The sequence below is a fragment of the Epinephelus lanceolatus genome, chromosome 21 (assembly GCF_041903045.1).
Source record: "Epinephelus lanceolatus isolate andai-2023 chromosome 21, ASM4190304v1, whole genome shotgun sequence".
Taxonomy (NCBI): domain Eukaryota; kingdom Metazoa; phylum Chordata; class Actinopteri; order Perciformes; family Serranidae; genus Epinephelus; species Epinephelus lanceolatus.
In genome coordinates, this window is record NC_135754.1 from 37846195 (window position 1) to 37866610 (window position 20416).

Genomic DNA, 20416 nt, shown 5'->3' on the forward strand with positions numbered 1-20416 from the left:
TGTTGATGCATAAACATGAAAGCAGCTTCTAAAGTCTGGATTGAAGTAAATATCTGTCAAATAAATGTAGTGGAGTAAAAAGTACTGTAATTTATTTATTTATTTATATATTTATTTATTTGGATCGTCCACACACAGATAGTTTATAGAGTGTTTGTAACATTTCAACAGCTTATTAGTAGTGTTGCACGGTATACTGGTACCAACGGTAGACCGCGGCACTAAAACACCACGGTACATATGATACCATAATGTTGGAGTACCACAGTACTACAGTACCTCACGGCACCACTACTGTGGGATAAGTTCAAAGTCCAATCACAAGAGGGTGAGTGTCCATGCGCCGTCCAATAACGGCGCGCGCTGGCCACCTGGCACTCCATATGCTGCTGCAGTGGTTTGTTTTCCAGTGACATGTCAGGTATTAGCTGAGCTATTGAGTATCTTTAAGCAGTGAAAGTTATTATTTATTTCTTTTTACTTGTAGGTTAGATTTGTTTATATATGCTACAGTGATTTGTTTTCCACAGAGCTCTACGGTGCGAGCATTTTACTCACATTTGCGACTAAAAATAGTTTTGTGCGAGCAAAAGAAATCATTCAGCATGCTGTGTGAGTACAGATTTCAACCAGCAGCAGAAACGAAAGGCGACTCTTGCCGGTTGTGGGTTGAACGGGGGTCACAGACGGGAATGTGGCGGAGCGCTATGGCCACCGCAAGATAACGGCTTACCGGCGACGGAGAGGCCCGGCTCCAGGTCCAATAATTTCCTCTTTGTTGGTGTCATGACTGCCCAGAAGTACTTGAACAGCCGAGCCGTGGCGGCACACAGGTATGTGACGTGTCAGAGGAGAAATGAGCCCTTTGTATTTTATTTATTTTATTTTGATCCCCCCTATGTTAATCACTCATTGATGCTGTTTTTGAAGTATGAATAAGACAATAAGTAATTTATTCCACTGAAATATCATTGATGTATTATAGAAAAGTGATTTATCTTTTTATAAATGACAAAAAGCACATCTGCCTCATTTTCGCTGTGGTATCGTGATACTACTCAGAACCGTGATACTTTCACTGGTATCGTACAGTGGGTCCCAGTTTTGGTACCGTGACAACACTACTTATTAGATTCAACAATGAAACTGTTTCTTTGTCAGTTTATCTGTAAATATGTGACCAGTTATAAACACTCACAGATTATCAGAATAATTTAGCTGAACTTGAACTGTTTACTCAACGTTTGCAGTGAAGGAAGGGCTGCGACAGTGTGAGATTGTCTAGGTGCAATAACTCTCTCATAAAATGTCAGGGTTTCATGGTATTACATTATTATTATTATTATTATTATTATTATTATTATTATTATTAGCAGGTACCCTAACCCTTAAAAGAATTAAAACAGATTATTTTAAACAAATGCTTCATTATTGTTGAAACTTGAAACAGATTCACAAGGGAAGTATGTGTAAAAAGTGTGACAGGCAGTGGAGGAGGAGAGGAGGTGTGCATGTGCAGGTGAGATTCTGTGTGTGGTTACATCATTTTTCACTACGGTAAATAAGCAAATGTACACGATGTCATCACTGTTGACTTTCACAAAACAGCATATGGTATCATGGTATACTGCTGCAGCTCTAATTATAGACTGAGTGAATAGATCAACTGAATTATTCTGAGAACATGCACTTAATTATCACATCAAGTGTCATCTGACCCTGTTTATTATATCAATAAACCTGACTTGATGTGAGGGCTGGTCGATACAGAGAACATCAAGTAACTCAGTATTTCTCACCAAATACTTTGAAATCAATAATGTAATGATACTGTAGGATTAACTTTTGGTGCTTCCTCAAAATATTTACACAGTGAAGTTTTTGCTAAGTAATCATCAGTGATGTGGACACAATGACTCAGCGATTAAAGACAAATACAAGAGCAGAGAGAACAGTCTGGTATTTCATAAAGCTGCACTGTAACGCAGCCTCTAATGCACACGCATGTGTTATATTGTTGTATTGAATGACTCTGTGCTCAGTTATCTTAACTCTAAAAGCTGAACCAGGGACAGAGCTGCAGATTAGCCATGGATATAAACCTGTGTGCATTTCATCTGCTTTGTATTTTACATATGAAGCAATTTCTTATGTGCCCTTATGTCCTTGTCAAATAAACAAGTAAATAAATAAATAAATAAATCCAGGAAAAAACACTTACGATATTATGAGACCCCAAAAATCTAATATATCCAGTCTCATTTCACAGTACAGAGATATTACCCAGTCCTATGGTCACATTTTACATTAAAGAAAATCTTGACTTTAGTAAATATCTTATCACATAATTGTAGTTGAGTAAAACGTCCAGTATTTCCACTGAAATATAAAGAAGCTGACAGTGCCTTTAAACTTGGCATTGATTACTCACATTAGGAGGTTTTTTTTTGTATTACAGGTTTTATGACATGCTGTGTTTGAATATGGAAATGTTATGTTATCTAACTAAATATGCAAAAATCGGCCCACATTCTCAGAGCAAAGATCTTAACGTTGGATGAAGTCAGGTTCAAACTTCTTCTTTTACTTTGTTGACATATTAGATTCAAAGGTTTTTATAGAACAAATTTCAGATATCTCTTTTTATCTCTCCATAACCCAGAAAATACTGTCAACAGCCATGAAAAGCAAAATCAAATTTCACCCTGATTTAAGGCAGTGGCTCCCAACTGGTCCAGATTCTCCTTGATCATTAGTTCGAGGTCCAACAGTTGAATACATTCAGCGTCATACTTGTGTTTGGACATGTCATCAAGTTCGTTTGCTGCCTCTCTGATGTAGCTGTCCATTAGTCACTCACTCTACGGCAGGAAACAGCACTTCAGAGTAAAAGCTCTGTGCTGGAAATTCACTGTTCTTAAAAAAACATAAGTATTTTTACAAACTTGACACGTTTGTCCATTCAGAATGGACTTGCGACCCACTTTTGGACCTCGACCCACCAGTTGGGAACCACTGTTTTTAGGAATAAAATGTTCCATATGTGAGACTATGATATATGAATAAACCCCTCTGGAAGAAGCTTCAGAATATAGACAGGAATAAAACTGTAAAGTTTGCTGAAGGCGTGATTTGGCTCCGAGTCTCAGTGGAAAAACTCATTTGTTTTTAGATCAAAAATCAGACACTAGGGTAAAATATTTTAACAGATATCACCATGAAACTTCCTCAGATGATGACTTACATCAAGACACTACAAATTTTCTGAAATTATATGTTTAAATATACAAATGAGGGATTATTTAATTCAAAATGCACTGATTCACAAACATTTCCAGAACAGAAATCTGAACTAAGACTTTTTCTTTCCACTAGTCTGAATGAAGACGTGACTGACCAGTGCACGAAAAATATTCATTCACCATATTTCATTTTTGCAGTCAGATATTGTCAGGTTTTGGTTAATTAAAAGAAAGATACACTTAAAACTATTAATCCCAGTGTTACGTGACCCTCGTCTCCATCATCATGACTGTATGAAAATGTCGCCGTTGATCAAACTCAGCATGATTCTGATTGTCCAGACATTTTATTGAAAAAAGAACAATATAATATCATGTACAATAATAATAATAATAATATTAATAATACAAAAATCTGTACATTCTGTGGTTTGCAGTACATTTGGAAGACTGATACAAAACAACTGCAACAGGGAGGGAGGTATGTACACATGTAGGATGTATGGAGCCCAGTGGCCTTCAGTCACTGTGTTTCCATCTTTAAAAAAAAGAAATAAAATACAGGATATAAATTTGTGTTGATGCAAACTCTTGTGCAGTACACCTTCATATGCCGGGGTTACAGTACATGTGGCTTTGAACTTTTCAATTCTTACATTCTCAAGTAAAAGAAAAGCGTTCGGACAGAGAATGGAAACTCAAGTAGTGTTGATAAAGAAGAGGCTGCCTTCAGCAACAAAAAGGGAACGTGGCATTGAAAATGTTCTACTTGGAGATCTGGTATTTTTGCAAGACATGTTTTTCTACAATCTCCAATCGTAACACTGCGTCAGACAGCAGGAAGGAGTTTGCAAAGTTCGTCACATTCCACTTTGTGTTTTAAAACCCTTTAAAGCAAGTTTGGGTTTAAAGATTTGGGTTCAAGTCGACGCCTAAAACATCAGAGTTCTTGTTTCAGCTCAGCGAGCACTACAGAAGTTGTGATTCCTGTTTACTGTCCTCTGCAGCAAAGCCTCTGCCACTTTGGTAGATTTATACATCTTCACTTTCCCCCTTTTTTCAGATTAAGGCTTGATGAAGTGGCTCAAGATGATCGACATTAAAAACAAACTGTACACACATTCTTGAAAAACAAAACCTTAGTTAAACTTTCTAAAATTCTTTGTACCAAATCTAAGCAGGTGTTGTTTTTAAGAAACACATAACTATGATAATAATACTCTTTGGTATTCTTTTATCAATCGTAAAAAAAAAAAAAAAAAAAAAAAAAAAGAAGCAACATCATAGCAGCACTTTTAAGAACATTCAGATTCTCGTTTTACCCCGGTCTCTGTTTAAATTAATGATTTCTCTCTGTCAGTTTGATGCCGTTAATACTCCCCCGCTCCATCTCTTGACATGAGCAGGCATGTTTCTATCAGTCTGACCAGCAATGAACCGTCTCTCAGATCAACAACTGCAAAGGGTTAAAGCAGAAGATCAGAAAATCAGTGCTGTCGAGTCCCTAAAGTTTTTGTTGCATACAGAAAGTTTTTATTTCGACTCCTGTGATGTCTGCGATGAGACCAGCTCGTGAACAAATACTCTACTTGTACCTTCGTTGTTCCAGACATTTACTCTTTGTGTACTCTTTGGTTCTACAAGAAAGTTTGACTTTCACTATTTTCTAGCAGCACTTGAGAACATGTTCTAACTATAAAAACCACCTTCCTGAAAGTGTCTTGTTCATGCCGGACAGAGAAACTGAGACATGCCTGCAGGTTTCAAGTCATCCCAACAACCTTCCTCTCTGTCACCTTGCAGTCACCAGACACTGAGCGCACATTCATGGGGACTTAGTGGAGAATTCTTCCTGCAATATGCACGTGGTTCATAGTGCTGTGTTTTGTCATACTGTATGTACTCAAGAGTTCTTACATACAAAGTCCTTTGCCGCTTCCCACAGCAGTACCTTTCGGCTTGTCCTCTACCCAAGGCCCAGCTCGGCTCGTTGTGCCTATCGGAGCAGAGAGGTGATTTTAATAAATCCCTCACATGAGGTCTGACGTCTCAACAGTCATATTTCTGATTCTCGTCTCAGAGGCCGGGGCTCCAGCGGCACCGTCGCTTGACTGTGCTCAGTCTCTGAGATGTTGTCTGTCTGGGTGCCGTCGGGCCCAACACTGCCCCCGTTCCCCTCGTCCGTGTCCTCTTTGTTCTCCAGTGCCATCTCGTTTTCGTAGCAGAAGGAGTTGGAGTTTGAGAGAATGTATTTTTTCTCTGCGAGGTCTCTGGCGCTGCACAGCGGGGTGCTCGGCACCTCGTATGTCTTATGGAAGCGGGAGTAGTCCACCTTGTAGTAGTTCTTCTCCTCGAAGAGCACGGGCTCGAACCGATGGCCCCAGAGGATCTCGCCGGCGACGTAGGAGCTGCGGCACTGCGTGGTCATGGCGGTTGCCTCGACCATGCCCTCCAGGATTACCACGATTTCAAACTCTGAGTTCTCCAGGTCCTGTTTGCTCATGTCGTAGAAGGGGCTGTCCTCGTCGATCTCGTGGACGATGGTGATTGGAGAGACCAGGAAGATGCGGTCGACTCCACTGTCAAAGCCCACATCTATGTCCATCTGGTCGAGGGGGATGTACTCCCCCTCTGCTGTCATCCGGGACTTTAGAAGTTGTGCCCGGACGTGTGCCTCGACCAGGTGGCTCTTCCTCAAGTTGCCCACACGCCACATCAGGCAGAGCTTGTTGTCCCTCATGGCCACTGTGGCGTTATGGCTGAAAACCAAAGTCTCATTCCTCTTCTTGGGTTTCGCCATTTTCGCCATGACAGCGCCGATGATGAAAGCATCGATAATGCAGCCAACGATGCTTTGGAAAACCACCATGAAGACGGCGACAGGGCACTCGTCTGTCACGTATCTGTAGCCGTAGCCAATAGTGGTTTGAGTCTCAATGGAGAACAGGAAGGCAGCGGTGAAGCTGCTGACGTTGGAGACGCACTTCTGGGCGCCATTCTCTAAGTCCCCGTGGAAGATGGCCACCAGCCAGAAGACGCAGCCAAAGAACAGCCACGACAGCAGGAAGGCGAGGCAGAAGATGATGAACATCCACCTCCAGCGGATGTCCACGCACGTCGTGAAGATGTCAGCCAAGTACCGCTGACCTTTCTCGCTCACGTTGATGAACTGCACGTTGCAGTGACCGTCTTTCTTTACAAATCTGCTCTGTGGCTGGTGCCTCGTGTGCACCTTGCTCTTGCCGTTCCCGTAGCCGTTGGGTACTGCCATAGTGGCAAGCTTCATGCCGTCCTCCTCTGATGACACAATGCTGTAGCGACTGGCTCGCACGCTTCCCATCACCTCAGTCTGGGAGGGCTGTGCTGCTTCTGCTTTGGAAAACAGTCTGAGTTTCTGGAAAAAGCGTTGGAGAAACAGTTTTGAAACACTTTCGGGGGACCAACTTGGAGAGGAAATGGTGACAGTATGAGGCGGGCTGAAGGGACGCCTCTTCAGCCTCACTGGCCCCTAGATGGAGTGCAACAAGAGGAGGATGTAGCGGTCACTCCCCTTTCATCAGCTGACTGGACCTCATCAAGATCATCTGCTGCAAGAAAACAGAGACGGAAGACGTTGGTTAGTCAAACCAGTCCCAGATAGAGCAGATAAACTTCCATGAAATCACGTTCAAGGCAAAAATATTTTAACGATTCAACATTTGAGCAATTACTTGTTGAAGACGACATGTCAGAACTGATAAATTCATTAAGTCAGACGTGCGTGCAGCCTGAGAAAAACCATCAGAAACTTTCTACCCTGGATCAGCAAAGCTCGCCTCACTGTGCCAACAATATTTCATGCAGTTATGACAAACAACAACAGTGATATTTAACCCTCATCTAACATTTCAGCTTTCACTGAGAGAGGCCACCCTGTAATTGCACTCAGGTCCCGCTGTTGGTCACTTACAAAGTCGACTTGTTTTTCTTGGCTGCCCTGCGCTGACTCGATCAGTTCTTGCTGGATTGTGGGTTACAGCGTTTCTACAGGATCCCATGGACTGATGGTTTTGTGCAGCTGACGGATCAAATTAAAAACTTCAACTGAGAAATTTTAAATATACATACCGTTGTCATCGCTTGAATAATATACTGCAAGAAACTATAAATGCTCCGCAAGTTATGTAAGTTGAACCACAGCAGCTTCCAGTCTGGATTTCAAGCTGGATTCTTTATCACATCATTTACAAACATCTAAATTATTGCTAAATGGTGCTTTTTAAATGCACAATTTCACACGTAATGCCTGTTTTAAATGTCGCCATCAGCATCCAACTTCTAACTTTAACTTTCCAAATTGTCCTGATATGATTGCGAAGCAGTTTTATCAGTCATCTGCGACAGAAAAGAGCTTAAGTTTGCAGAACAGGAGCAGCAGTTTGTAAGTGACATGCCCGCCTGCAGGTTTAGTGAACTTGGTCTGTTATTTAAAGAAGCTTCAGGCGACGTGTTTGCTGTACAGGAGAGATGAACAGCTTGTTGACTCTCGGAGAGCCCTCGGGGGATTTCTCCTCTCTGCTGCAATAATGGCCGTCCTGTGAGGATTCTCCCAGCACCACTAAAGCACCACTCATTAGTTTTCGCTGTCCTGGCAACGTCTCAGTCGACCTGCTGCAGCCTCACGGTGTTATCTCTTTGAAGTTTGAAAGATTTCTCTGAGAGTTAAGGACAAGGAGAAGCTTGTGGTAAGAGAGTTCTGCAGGCCTGGAGGGTCAGTGACACATCCTGCGTTTACATACATAGCTGCTGGTCACTGAGTCATGCTGAATGTTGACAAACTGGCTGATGCAATTTGTCTTCAAGGCGTTTACTCACAACAGAAAACCGCAAATTAAGTTCCCAAACAGCTGTACAAGCATGCATCAGTGTCCATGTGCAAATGAGCCTAATGACTGAGGATGCTGTGTTGCTAAGCAATGTGTATTTAAGATTTAATTTTAAGGCAGCAGGTTTTCTAAAGATTGAAGACACAGCCAAAGTTTCAAAATGAGCAGAGAGGCTGAAGGAGAAGAAGAGAGAATCACCCGAATAACACAATAATAGGAGTTCATATTATACTTCTGTAGTCTTGCGTTTTAAAGGGTATTATTAGACAGTGTGTGTCTGTGAGGAGGGAGGCAGAGCTGCTCTCAGAATGCACCAAATGCCAGCGACAAATGTTAACAGGTGCGGGGGGAAAAAAGGAACTGACTTCTGATGCAATCATCCACACACACCCCTCAGACGGAGGAGCACGCTTCATTTCCAACCCCTGCCGTCAGAAATGATCCCAAAACACTTGAGTAAGAGGCGAGAAGAAATGTGAGCGGATAAAGTGGAACTCTTGGCGGGTCATCTGACCGCTGTGGCGGCGCAAGTCGTGCGTAAAAGCCAGGAAGTCGGCGCGTCATAAAGAACAAACCATCGCAATTTGGCGGTTGTTTGCCAAAAGTTCACAGTTGAAACATGCGCACAGGACTTGGTAACAGCATCACATGCGATATGAAAGCACAAGAGGAGCAGTTGTGTGAAAGACTCGTGTTTCCTCTACCTGTTGCTCATTTGTGGGCCGGTTGGTTTCAGCTCGCTGAAATATAATCCAGTTGTTTGGGGGGGGCTCCGCTATCCGCAGCGTCTGTCCCGCGCGCTTTGTTGTGTCTTTTGGATCGAACAAGATCAAGTGTGAAACTTGCCTCACATCTCTGGAGGACCGGTCTGGATAATGTGCTTCGCGACGAGTTCACCCAAAGCGTTTTAAACAGCACGCACCGGCACGGCCCGCCCCCCGCTCCGCGCCCCGGCCAATGGAGAGCAGGCGGGGAGCGCGCACTGTGAGCCCGGCGCGGTTAGGCTCCGTTTTTGTGTCAGTTTATGTGTTTGAGTGATGTGAACAGAACACAACATGGAAGTAATGAGAGCTAATTGAGCGATGCCACTTTAATCTCAATCCGGGGTTAAATAAAGAAACAGGAGGAGGTACAACGTGGAATATAAACAAAAACAAACACCAGGAAAACATCAGGTTGGGACTTTTTTTTTTATTGAGGACTTAAACCTGGTTCATGTCACTGCTCTTTGATAACCTGTAACAAGCACACAGGTGACATGTTCAGGTGCTTCTGCTCTGCAGAAACTTCAAATTACCAGAAAGTTTTGCAACAAGAAAACAAATATCTTGTAACTCACACGTGTAAAACAAAATTAAAAAATAAGTTGTCTTCCAGAGATCCATGCCCAAACAGTGATCTATGCCTTCTGTGCTGAGGCGATGAATCAGCCTGGTGTCCTTGTTACCACCTGCTGTGGACAGCGTCCACCCATCAGCCTCATTTCTGTGATATCCGTTGTTTTTATAGATCTTATTTTTTAATGTGGGTATGGAAAATGTGTTCTGTCGGAAAGAATGACTCACTCAATAAAGGCCTACATGCCTGTATTATGATATGACTGTCTTTCTCCACTAAGCTATCAAGTTGCTTCGGATGTTTAGACTATGCATCTGTTGCCCTATAATTTTAGGTCAGGCTACAGCCGTGTTGTCTTAAAGCCATTGACTAAATCATTCTTCCTGCTTACTAATTCATCATAAACATTAACCCGCAGCGGCGTGTTTATCACAGAGGCTTTTGGACTGCTCTGGGGTTTTTTTTTTGTTTTTTTTGTTTTTTTTTTTTAATCTGAGGAGTCTGAGTTTTATTTTTAGTCGTGGTTATTTATAGCAGCACGTATATTTAGCCCAAACCACCTGTGTCAGTGAACTGTGCGCGTTGTGTGTGAGTGTGTGTGTTTGCTTTCCATACCCAATTTCCAGCAATAAAGAGAGCGATGCATGCAGGAGCCAGTGCTGCGTGTGGACCACAAGGTGGAGAGCTGGAGACTGGAATTAACCAGTGATTGGCTCACACACACACACACACACACACACACACACACACACACACACACAAACACACACACACCTCTGTATTGTGAGCAGATGGCAGCACAAGACGGGGGGGGGGGGGGGGGGGGGGGGGGGTTAATGAATGTGAACTTTTCCTACAGTTTATGTCACAGCATCTAGAGGCTTAATGAAATATGTAAACTGTTATATAATGACAATAAAGCTAAAATTCTAAGATGCAGACATTTTACATTTTAGCACAAATTCGCCGACTAAAGCACAAAGTGATTTACAATGAGGGTGTTATGATCACTGAGCGCTTCACATGAAAACAGACAAACAAGACAGTTCAATATAGAAGGACACTTAAAAACAGTTTAAAACACGGATTATGTGACCATAAATCTTAAGATCAAAAAGAAATCATGACATAAAATGAATCCTAAAAAGTCATAAAATCATGACATCATAAAAGCACAAGATTGTTAAACCACAAATCATAAAATCAAGTAACATACAACATTTTAAACGAGTCGCAGCAGCGTGAAGCGTAAAAAGAGTTTCAGACCTGTATCATAAAAATCAGGGCGAGTTAAAGGGGAACTAATGTTGTTTTCAACCTGGGCCCTATGTTCCGATCTGCTTTTGTCTAAATGAGTGATAGGATGTTCAGTATGTGACATGTCTCCAGTATGAAGCTAGGGCTGACCTGCCTGCAGCCCGTGAGCGCGCGCTATATTAAATAATAGGGCACTCAGACAGCGTCAAACAACGTCAAAATACGTCCACTAAAAGTGCATTTTTTTCACACAGATAGGCTCGGATTGTTAGTATAATTATCTGACAACATAACGGAAAGGAGAAATGAACGTGTGTGTTTACCTTTAGCTGGATTCAGACATGTTCCTCTGCCTCAATGACCCGATTGTGACCAACTGGATCTGGATGAGCCATTTGAATGTGATGAGCGCCCGTATTTATTTGAACACGGAGTACACGGACGTACACGGACGCAGAGCTCATTGAAACTGAAGAGCGGACGAGGAGAGAGAGGGAGCAGCAACAGGCAGAGGAACATGTCTGAATCCAGCTAAAGGTAAACACACACGTTCATTTCTCCTTTCCGTTATGTTGTCAGATAATTATACTAACAATCCGAGCCTATCTGTGTGAAAAAAATGCACTTTTAGTGGACGTATTTTGACGTTGTTTGACGCTGTCTGAGTGCCCTATTATTTAATATAGCGCGCGCTCACGGGCTGCAGGCAGGTCAGCCCTAGCTTCATACTGGAGACATGTCACATATTGAACATCCTATCACTCATTTAGACAAAAGCAGATCAGAACACAGGAACTAGGTGTGTGCCATAACATCTTGCTCACAATAATACCTGTATCATTTTTAATATGCTATGAAAAATTCATAACGTGATACTCGCGATATTTCAGCTTGTTGACATATTGAGGTCATGCTGTTACCCACGGCAACAACAGCCATGGCTGAAAGCAAAACTATTATCAACTCCTTGGTGGTTCCAAAAAGAGGAGCAGCTTCAGTAGTGTGGAATAAACCGTGGCGTCCTGAATGTTTTCCTTCTCTTAGCGCTCAGAGGGAACTCATTCAGCGGCTCCTCTGGCAGCAGCACAGCGTCTCTCCCTCTCCTCTCTGATTCTGTCACAAACCTTTGGTGATGTAAACCCAGCCTGATGATTAGAGGAGAAATGGCAGAGCATAAATGTCCAGGTGGGAAAAAAAACTATCATTTAGGATTTTACTCAAAGAAGGAAATCAGCTGTTGATTTATATATATACATATAGATCCCAGGGGACATTTTCACTTCAACAGATTTTCCCTGTCAAAAGCCAAATAATGGAGAGCCTTCTCAGAACGCTGCTACGTCACTTACTGACCTGCCCGCCTAAAACCTGCAATATTTTCTAACAAGCTCACCTGAACCGTCTGATCGACCCGCACATCACTACCATCCACCAATCAGAGGCTGGGTTTCTTACTGTGTGGCAGCTCTGATCTCAAACGCACTGCACAAAAGAGTAACGAGTGACCATCTTGATTTTGTCTTAAAGTGTTCCTCCATCTACCTAAACCTGGCCAAGGGGCGATGTCTGAGTTATAGTCATCTAGTTACCTGTTGGTTGTATCTTTTGTACGTTAATTAATCAGAATAAGTGACCAGATCCCTTTGTGATATCATTTATTTTTTAATAGGCCCACAAATTCCATTTTGCACAAGTAAACTCGACAGTTGTCACATCAAAAGCTAAATGCAAAGCCCTGTAGTTGTGTTATTTTTTACTGTGACTGTGACATCAAGTTTGATGCCTGCAGAATGTACGATGACAGCGCCGACTGAATCACAGGCTACGATGTACGATGCAACAGCCTCACATACTGAGTGCACGAGGATGCTGCACGGGTTATCACTTCCCCAACTGTGAAGCACAAAACAGAGGGTCACATGATTAAATAACCTCAAGTTCTGTGGGCTCTATATACTGCAGTGTGTCTGTGTGTGTGTGTTTGCTAGCTGCTAGGTGTGTCACCTGGCAGCTGTAGCTCCGCCTCTATTTCCTTCCATGCTTCGTCCTTCTTTACGCGATCATGGTCAGAGCTGGAGGACACATCATACACACAAGGCTTCACAAGGTTTTCCTCACATTTCTTTTAGCGTGTCTTGCCTCCATGACGAGCTGCTGTCCGTCTGTTTGTTTGGGTTTAGCGTCAGTTTGTCATTTCATGCTGCATTTCTATTGGTTGGTCAGTAGACGTAGGTGCTAACAGCAGTCACACTGTCAGAATTTTATCTCAGGCTGTCTTTGATCAACCGGGACAACGGCCATCTTTAAACCTGTCTCACCGTGCGGCGTAGGACCATCGTTTTAGGGCCACAACCAAAGATATCGCCATGTTTCTTTCACGCTGGTCATCTGGGCGGCTGTGGCTCAGAGGCAGAGCCGGTCGTCCACTACTCAGAGGTCAACGGTTTGATCCCCAGCTCTTCCAGCTTGTATGTCAAAGTGTCCTGAAGATACTGAACCCTAAATTGCTCCTGATGGTTGTTGCATCGGTGTGTAAGTGCGAGTGATTGGTTACTGAGTAGCAGGTGGCACCTTGTAAGGTAGCCTCGGCCACCAGCGTGTGAATGGGTGAATGTGACGTAGTATTAAAGCGCTCTGAGTAGCTGGAACTCCAAGGTCATGGTTCAGTTTGAGGCGACTGTCCTCATCCCTGTTGTAGAAGAGCATAATGAGGTCTGTGTGCTGGGTGACCGGCTGTGGTCTCTGTAACAGGGTCAGCCGGTCGGTGAACGGACAGATAGAAGGGCATCACAGTAAATCTACACTGTCATGATCTGCTGCCTGAAGAACATCAGGAGCTTTGGATTGATCTATTTAGATACATGATGGTTTTAACCAGATCACACAGAGATGCAAATCAAAGCAGCAGGTTAGAAAGCAGCATCTGGTCACTTTCATCCGTCTGGTCAGCTGACGTCAAAGAGAACTTCCCGATCAGAGGTTTTGTTCTTCCACAACAAACACCATCCACCTTAGACAGACACATGATCATCAGAGGAAGTGAAGATGCAAACCAGACATTTAAACATCACTTTATTGAAATTGTTGACACTGGTGTCGTCTTGATATTTTATAAAATCTGCTTGATGAAGCTTCATGACAACATTTACAACACAGTTGGTCTCTGTTACATCAGATCCGCAAATTCTTTTGTTCATAAGACGTTCGAAGATATAAAATATCTGTCATTTACAAAATCTAAGACAAGAAGCAGGGTTCATCACAAGTTCACTTATTTTTGTGTAAAAAGTTTCGATGAAATGATTTTGAGTCGTGACTTCCTGTTAATTACTAAACAAACAGTGTTCCACCACCACAAACATAAAGAAAACATGTTTTACATTTTTCATATAAACTCTGCTGACTTTACTCATAAACAGGAACATTGCTGTCATCACCCTGTGACCTCTGTTTATTTACAATGCTCAGCAGCAAGACTTCAGGACTTCTTAAGGTGCAGACACACCAAACTGACATCAAAGAACTAGCGGCGACGAAAGCCAACTGTTGCGTCGTCTACGTCGCCTCACGTCGCCTCACGTCGCCCTGTGTCAGTTGCATTTGAACACACTACACGGACTACATCCGACGGCCAAGTAGCACGTACGTTCTGCGCCTGCGTGAGAGAGAGCGGAGTGAGAGAGTGGTACATCCTGTCAGCCGAGGGGTTTCCTATCTGTGCAGCCGAGCACCGCAGCACCTCCACGGACTATTACATCCAGACGGTCCCGGTGTTTCCTCCGCAGGCTCCACTTCACTCAGCTGCCCGATAAACCCGCTGCTTCTTCCCACTTTAACCTGAATAACAAACCAGGGCTCGGTGCTTCAGTTGGATCCAAACGGAGAGCCGGGGCTAGCTCAGAGACTAGCGGAGGCTAACTGGCTGTGCTTCCCTCCGGTCATGCTGTGGCTAACGCTCCGCTAGCCGCTCCCAGCTAGCTCCGGTTTGTTATTCAGGTTAAAGTGGGAATAAGCAGCAGGTCTGTGGGGCAGCTGAGTGAAGTGGAGCCTGAGGAGGAAGCACCGGTTAGCCCCGGTTTCACTACAGGCAGATTCACTCGCTACAGGGGCGAAGAAATAAAACCTGAACAGCCAATCAGAGTGATCTCTCTCACTGACAAGCTCTGCCGACAATTCAACATGCTCAATCGGCCGAAGTGCCGACGGTGCAGGACACACCGCAAAAACTAGGGCGACAGATGCTCACCGACGGCCCGACTTTGGTCGACGGCCGACCGTCGGCTTGGTGTGTCAGGGCCTTTAGACAAAGGATAAACTGTAGAGACCGGTTTGCACAAAACACCTTAAGTTAAGATTTTTCTTAAAGTCCCGGGGCCATATTCACAAACATTCTCATAATCCTCTCAGAGCTCCAAACTTAGCCTAAAAACTTTCAGTAAGGAGTCCTAGCTTAGGAGTGATTTAGGGAAGTTGTCAGAGCAACTCTGAGCAAGGAAGGGACAGAAACTTTGTGGTGGTTGACCCTGTTGCTGCGTATGATGCATTCTTTTAATGTGTGATTGGTTGTCCTTTTGTGAGCCTGTAAGGTGAGGACACCCAGTGGAAATTGAATGAACTGCTGACTGTGAAAGTGTTGTCATTGTTAGTGTGATCACTCTGCTGATGGAAGGTTGAGACAGACTCACGTCATCACTGCTTCATTTTTCCGTTATTTTCAATCCTAGTGCTGTGATCACTTTATTTCTGGTCTTAATGCGTTAGGCGTGAAATGTGTGCGTACTCCTCACGAGATCAAGCACACATATTATAGCTGCACCATCAAATATGAGGCATTTCATTTACTCGCTGCCATTCAGTGTTTTAAGAACATTTCTCTGACCTCTTTGTGTTTCCATCATTTTCTCCTCTGATTCAGAACCTCTTAAAAGTCCTCCTTCCTGCTCCTAACAGTTTTTCACCTGAGGAGCTCTTTGGAACTCCTTGTACTAAGAAGCTTTGTGAATACAGCCCCTGGTCAAGGTTTCCTCAAAATAAAACTGGTTGCAAAAAAACCCTTAAGTCTTTTTCTTAAGGTTTCCTTAAAATGCTCACTTAAGTATTTATGGTTTTCACCTTGTCTTGGTCTTATACTTAAGGAATCCCTAGACCGTTGCACAAAAAAACCTTAGCAACCAAAGCAAGGTAAAAAAAAGATACTTAAGGTACCCCTAACTCTCTTAAACGCAACAGGACTGAGTTTATGGTAGTAAATGAAAAAGGCGAACACACCCCGAGTGTTCTGCAACCAGGAGAGCCCAATAGTTCCCCTTTGATTTTACACTTTGGATTTGACTGAATTAATTTTTGTTGCTTCTTTATACTTTCCTTTTCTGTTTTCTGGTATTTGGGATCAAATTTACTTTGTAGTTTGTGCTTTCTATGATTGTATTCCTCCAGAAGTTTACTCTTGTCCTCCTCTGACCAATATGGTTTCCTTGTCTGCTTTTGTTCTGCCATTTTTTCTCTATCTAACGATGAGCCAACTTTGTGAGACGATAACAGGCATCACCAGTACGAGTCCAAGCAAACAAACAATCTCCAAGGAAACTTGTACCGCTGTAAAATATCTTTCAATGCAATAAATGATCTAACATTTTTCCTTAACTAAGGAAACCTTTAAAGGGATTCTGTGCAACTGTGGACATCCCTTAGCTAAGGAGAAATTGAGCCTACAGTTAAGGTAAAAACTTAAGGTCTTTTCTGCAACTGGTCCTTTCTTTTTAAATACATAACTTAAGTTGGGTTTTTTTTTGTTCGCACTTGTCACAACAGTCTCACCAACGGGTTCACTTTGTAGCCGTTCTGGAGCTTTCTGACTGTAGTGCATGGTCTTCCTCAGCAGCTCATTTGTCGTCCATGTTGGCTCAAAGGTTGAGATTTAAGGCTAAAAACAGCAGTTAATGAAACAATCTTAACACAAGGTCTATATAAAATATAAAAACAAATTTCCACCCACTTAGATATACACCCTGACCTTCATCATTTGCCCTTAAGTCCACAATCACCTTATCTGAATATTACATTAACCATATAAAGACTTTATTAAAATGTATTTATAGTTCAAATAGCGAGTCTCTTTACATTAAAGGCTTTGTATTCTGATGTTGTTGCATTTATACTTACTGTTGTAAGTATTTATATTTTGTGTATCAAATGCGGACTACCTGTAGGCTTGAAAGGCGGTAAAAAGTTTGTAGTTTCATCGCTTGAGGACTACAGCTGCATTTTCAGTCTGAATTGCTGTAGAAGTTTACAGCTTAGGGTCACCTCATGTATCTGCATTTATATGGGTTAGCTGGAATGACTTGCACATGGAAGAGTACGTCTTGACTTGGATATCTGCTGGCTACACCAGATCAGCATGAAATATTGGCCAAAAAGTAACCTACAGACCTTAAGATGTAATTCCACACTTGAGCCATGATATCAAATTGGCCTCAGGCCCGACACTGTTCCTGGGATTTGGTCTTTAGGATGAGTAGGTGGGGCTTTTTGAAGTAGTCTTTGGGGATACTCAAGGGACTGCTACCATCTGCAAGGCAATGGTCACATGATCGATGGAGGCAGCATAAATCATTGGTACTTTCTGGGTGTACTCCTGCTGGCTGCCTTTAAGTAGTGTAAAGCCTGTACTGATTTGAAACCCACAGATAAGGATCCTTCAGTAGCCTTCATGTAGTGCTGGATGAGCAGCTCTCATTGAAATGGGCGCCATCTTTCAAGCCTACAAGGGTAAAGTCTTTGATACTCAAAACACAGATCTGTGTTTGCAAAAAAATGGCATGTTAAAAAACAGAAGCCAGAACTCTTAACATTCTTAGAGTGAATGAGATCCAGTAGCATCCTCAGTATTCCTCTGTAGCAGCGGCTTCCTTGAAGGAACGGACAATCAGCACAACATCTTAATGAATAAAACATGGCTCTGCTTTTATATTTCTGTATTTGTCAGGTCATTTGGCAAAGTCAACGTGTCTTGATGTTGATTTTCTGCTGACGTTGAAACCGTCGGTTCAGGGCAACTGTCATTCACCATCTCCACAGTTACTGTCGGAGGTGTCAGAAGTTTTTCTTGATGGTTTTGCTGCTGTTTTGGAGAGGGGCGTGGGGAGGATCGAGGCGAATGTCGTGGGGAACATCGAGGTGAATGTCGAGGGGAATGTCTTGGAGAAGGCCACAGGCGCTTCTGGCGTTCGTACTCCTCAGCGCTGACCACAGGCACCAGCACCTTAGCAGTGTGATTGAACAAGGTATAATCCACCGTGTAGTGCCTCCTGGTGACCCTGATCATCTCCTGGAACAGGTGGCCCCAGAGAATTTCAGGTGGAGTGTACGAGGTTCGGGTCTGATGCAGAATACCCGTGGAGTCGTCCGTGTAGGTGAAAGACACCACCAACTCAAAGTCTGACTTCCGCAGATCCTCCAAACTCATCTTGTACAGCGGGCTGCCAGGTTGGATCCTGTGGAAGATGGTGGTAGGTGTGGCCACGATAATGTCCCTCTGCTGGATGACCAGATCTTCGTATGTCACGTCCCTTTTCCCTGTGGCGTGCACCGTGGTGCGGACGATCTGAGCGCAAGCTGTCCCTTCCACCAGGTGGTGTCTGCGAAAGTCCCCAACTCTCCAGGACAGCGTCAAGTAACCATCGCGTAGATTGATGACAGCGCTGTTGCTGAAGCCCACCGTTTGCGCCCTCTTCCTAGCAGAGGCCATTTTGGCAACAACAATTCCAATGACAAACGTGTCGATGAAGCAGCTGATGACATCCTGTATAGTGACGATGATGATGGCAATCATGCAGTTCTCGGACATTCCTCTGAAACCATAGCCAATGGTCGTTTGAGTTTCAAGCGAGAAGAGGAAGGCAGCTGTGAAGCTGCGCACCTCATACACGCAGTGTTCTTCTGAGGGCCTTCTGGCATCACCATGAGTGAGAGCGATGACCCAGAAGAGAATGCCAAAGAAGAGCCAGGACAGGATGTAAGACAGGGCAAAGATCAGGAACATCACCCTCCATCTGATCTCCACCAAGGTGGTGAAGATGTCAGTCACAAACAGCAGCCACTCCTCAGGAACATGGCGGAACACAACGTTACAGCTGCCTTCTTTGCGTACGTAGCGGTGTTTCTTTGGTTGAGGTCCATTCTCAGTCTTCACAGTAATGTCATCGGAGGGGCTCACTGATTTATATTGTTTCTGCATCTTCCAGGGTCTGTAGAGAAGATAAAAAAACCTTTAGCAGCTTTATTCATGAATGAGACTTGGTTAATATCTGACTTTGAGCGTTTACATTAAAGCCACTGAGCAGGATTTTACCACCACTGGGGGGCGCCACAGTTTGAAATCTTTACATTCTTTACATGGTGGCTTAGAGTACAAAAAATAACCTCTTTGAAGAAGATATGAAGGCGGCTGAATACTCATTCAACACCCTCAGTGCTTTGTTTAGTAACAGGAACTTCAGAGTTTCAGGTTTGCTGGGATCTAGTTTTGGTCTTAGGTCTCATATTTCTAGGTTGGCTTCTATTTTTCTGTTTAATAGATTCTAGTTAATGCCATTTACTAGGGATGTCAGTTTCAGTTAAATTTGCTTTTGATAGCCCAGTACCCTTCAACAGGAGATTAAACAGTTTATAATATTTAAGGAAAAAACAAAACACAGATTGACATGAAATACAAGAGGCCTTTCCTTTTAGTCTTCAGTGACTGTTAGCTTTAGTGCCGCATGTCTAAGCACCGTCCACTGAGAGGTGGTAAAATTTTAATTTTTAGCGATGCCTTGCCTTTTATTTATTTATTTTTGTCGGCTATGCTAACAGACAGCTGGCTAGCTGCGTTCACTGCAGAGAATGCCGAATGCCCACCTTCCAGTCCCTAGTGGTTAACTAACATTAGCATTGGCATTAAACTGAAGAGTAGTAAAAATTAACCTAGTGGCTGACATGAGGACAAATCAAAGATACTCAGCGGTTAACTGATTAATGGTTCATTGTTAACATCCCTACCATCAACCTTGCAGCCCAGGTTTTCATTAAACCCTGAGTTCCATATCGGCAACTTTCTAACATTTGTCACCGGACTAGTTTGTAGGTTGTTGTTTTGTACAACTGACCCAAAACATGTAGAGAAAGTCATTAGAGTAATGCAGGTCATGACTGCAGGAGCAGACACAGCTCTGCTAATGAGACCAAAGAGCCACTGAAAGCTGTCTGATCTCTGACCCACATGAGGACGCAACACAAATCTGACATGGAAACCCAGATGTTGTTGAGTCTATAAGGGAGCGTCTGGACCAATTTAGAGGAGTACTGTAAAAATACCTATTTCATACATTTAAAAAGCAAAATGAAGCCTAAGATTGCAAATGTGCTGCATGAGTGGGAGTGTAAATCCAAAGTTTCATCACATTATAATATTATATTGAATTTTTGGACAATTATAATACTTGCTCACATCACAAACTCTGCCACGATTCAATTTCGACTCGATTCAATGAAATCCAGGGGCCTGCGGTCGATAGCGGACAATATCAGTAAATATAGTCATTGTCTTTTTCTTAGATGCTTACCATGACCTGCCCAGCGTTGGGCCTTTGGCACTGTTCGAATGTTTAGAAAGGAGGTGTGCTTTGACATAAATGGGAATTTCAAAATGAAGGAGTATCTTAAAGATGACAA

The 20416-nt window shown here is 43.1% G+C and overlaps 2 protein-coding genes across 4 annotated transcripts in view; both read right to left on the reverse strand.

Annotated features, from left to right (window-relative positions):
- Nucleotides 1-3565: 3565 nt before the first annotated feature.
- Nucleotides 3566-8999, reverse strand: kcnj2a (potassium inwardly rectifying channel subfamily J member 2a). Of its 2 annotated transcripts, none has more exons than XM_033610565.2 (2): nucleotides 8812-8999; nucleotides 3566-6826 (listed from the first exon to the last, which is right to left on the reverse strand). In XM_033610565.2, the coding sequence occupies exon 2, from the start codon at nucleotides 6580-6582 to the stop codon at nucleotides 5299-5301; it is 1284 nt and encodes a 427-aa protein (XP_033466456.1). In that variant the 5' UTR covers nucleotides 6583-6826; nucleotides 8812-8999; the 3' UTR covers nucleotides 3566-5298. The 2 variants fall into 2 exon arrangements, with proteins under 2 accessions (XP_033466456.1, XP_033466455.1); XM_033610564.2 differs by having other exon boundaries at nucleotides 3566-6829.
- A 4758-nt stretch (nucleotides 9000-13757) lies between these two features.
- The window catches only part of kcnj16a (potassium inwardly rectifying channel subfamily J member 16a), a 35089-nt gene continuing 28430 nt past the window's right edge, over nucleotides 13758-20416 (reverse strand). For both annotated transcript variants that reach the window (XM_078163445.1, XM_033610942.2), the window contains one exon: nucleotides 13758-18951. In XM_078163445.1, the coding sequence (XP_078019571.1) occupies nucleotides 17670-18941 (1272 nt within the window). In that variant the 5' untranslated portion in view covers nucleotides 18942-18951 and the 3' untranslated portion in view covers nucleotides 13758-17669. The remainder of the gene's footprint in view (nucleotides 18952-20416) is intronic.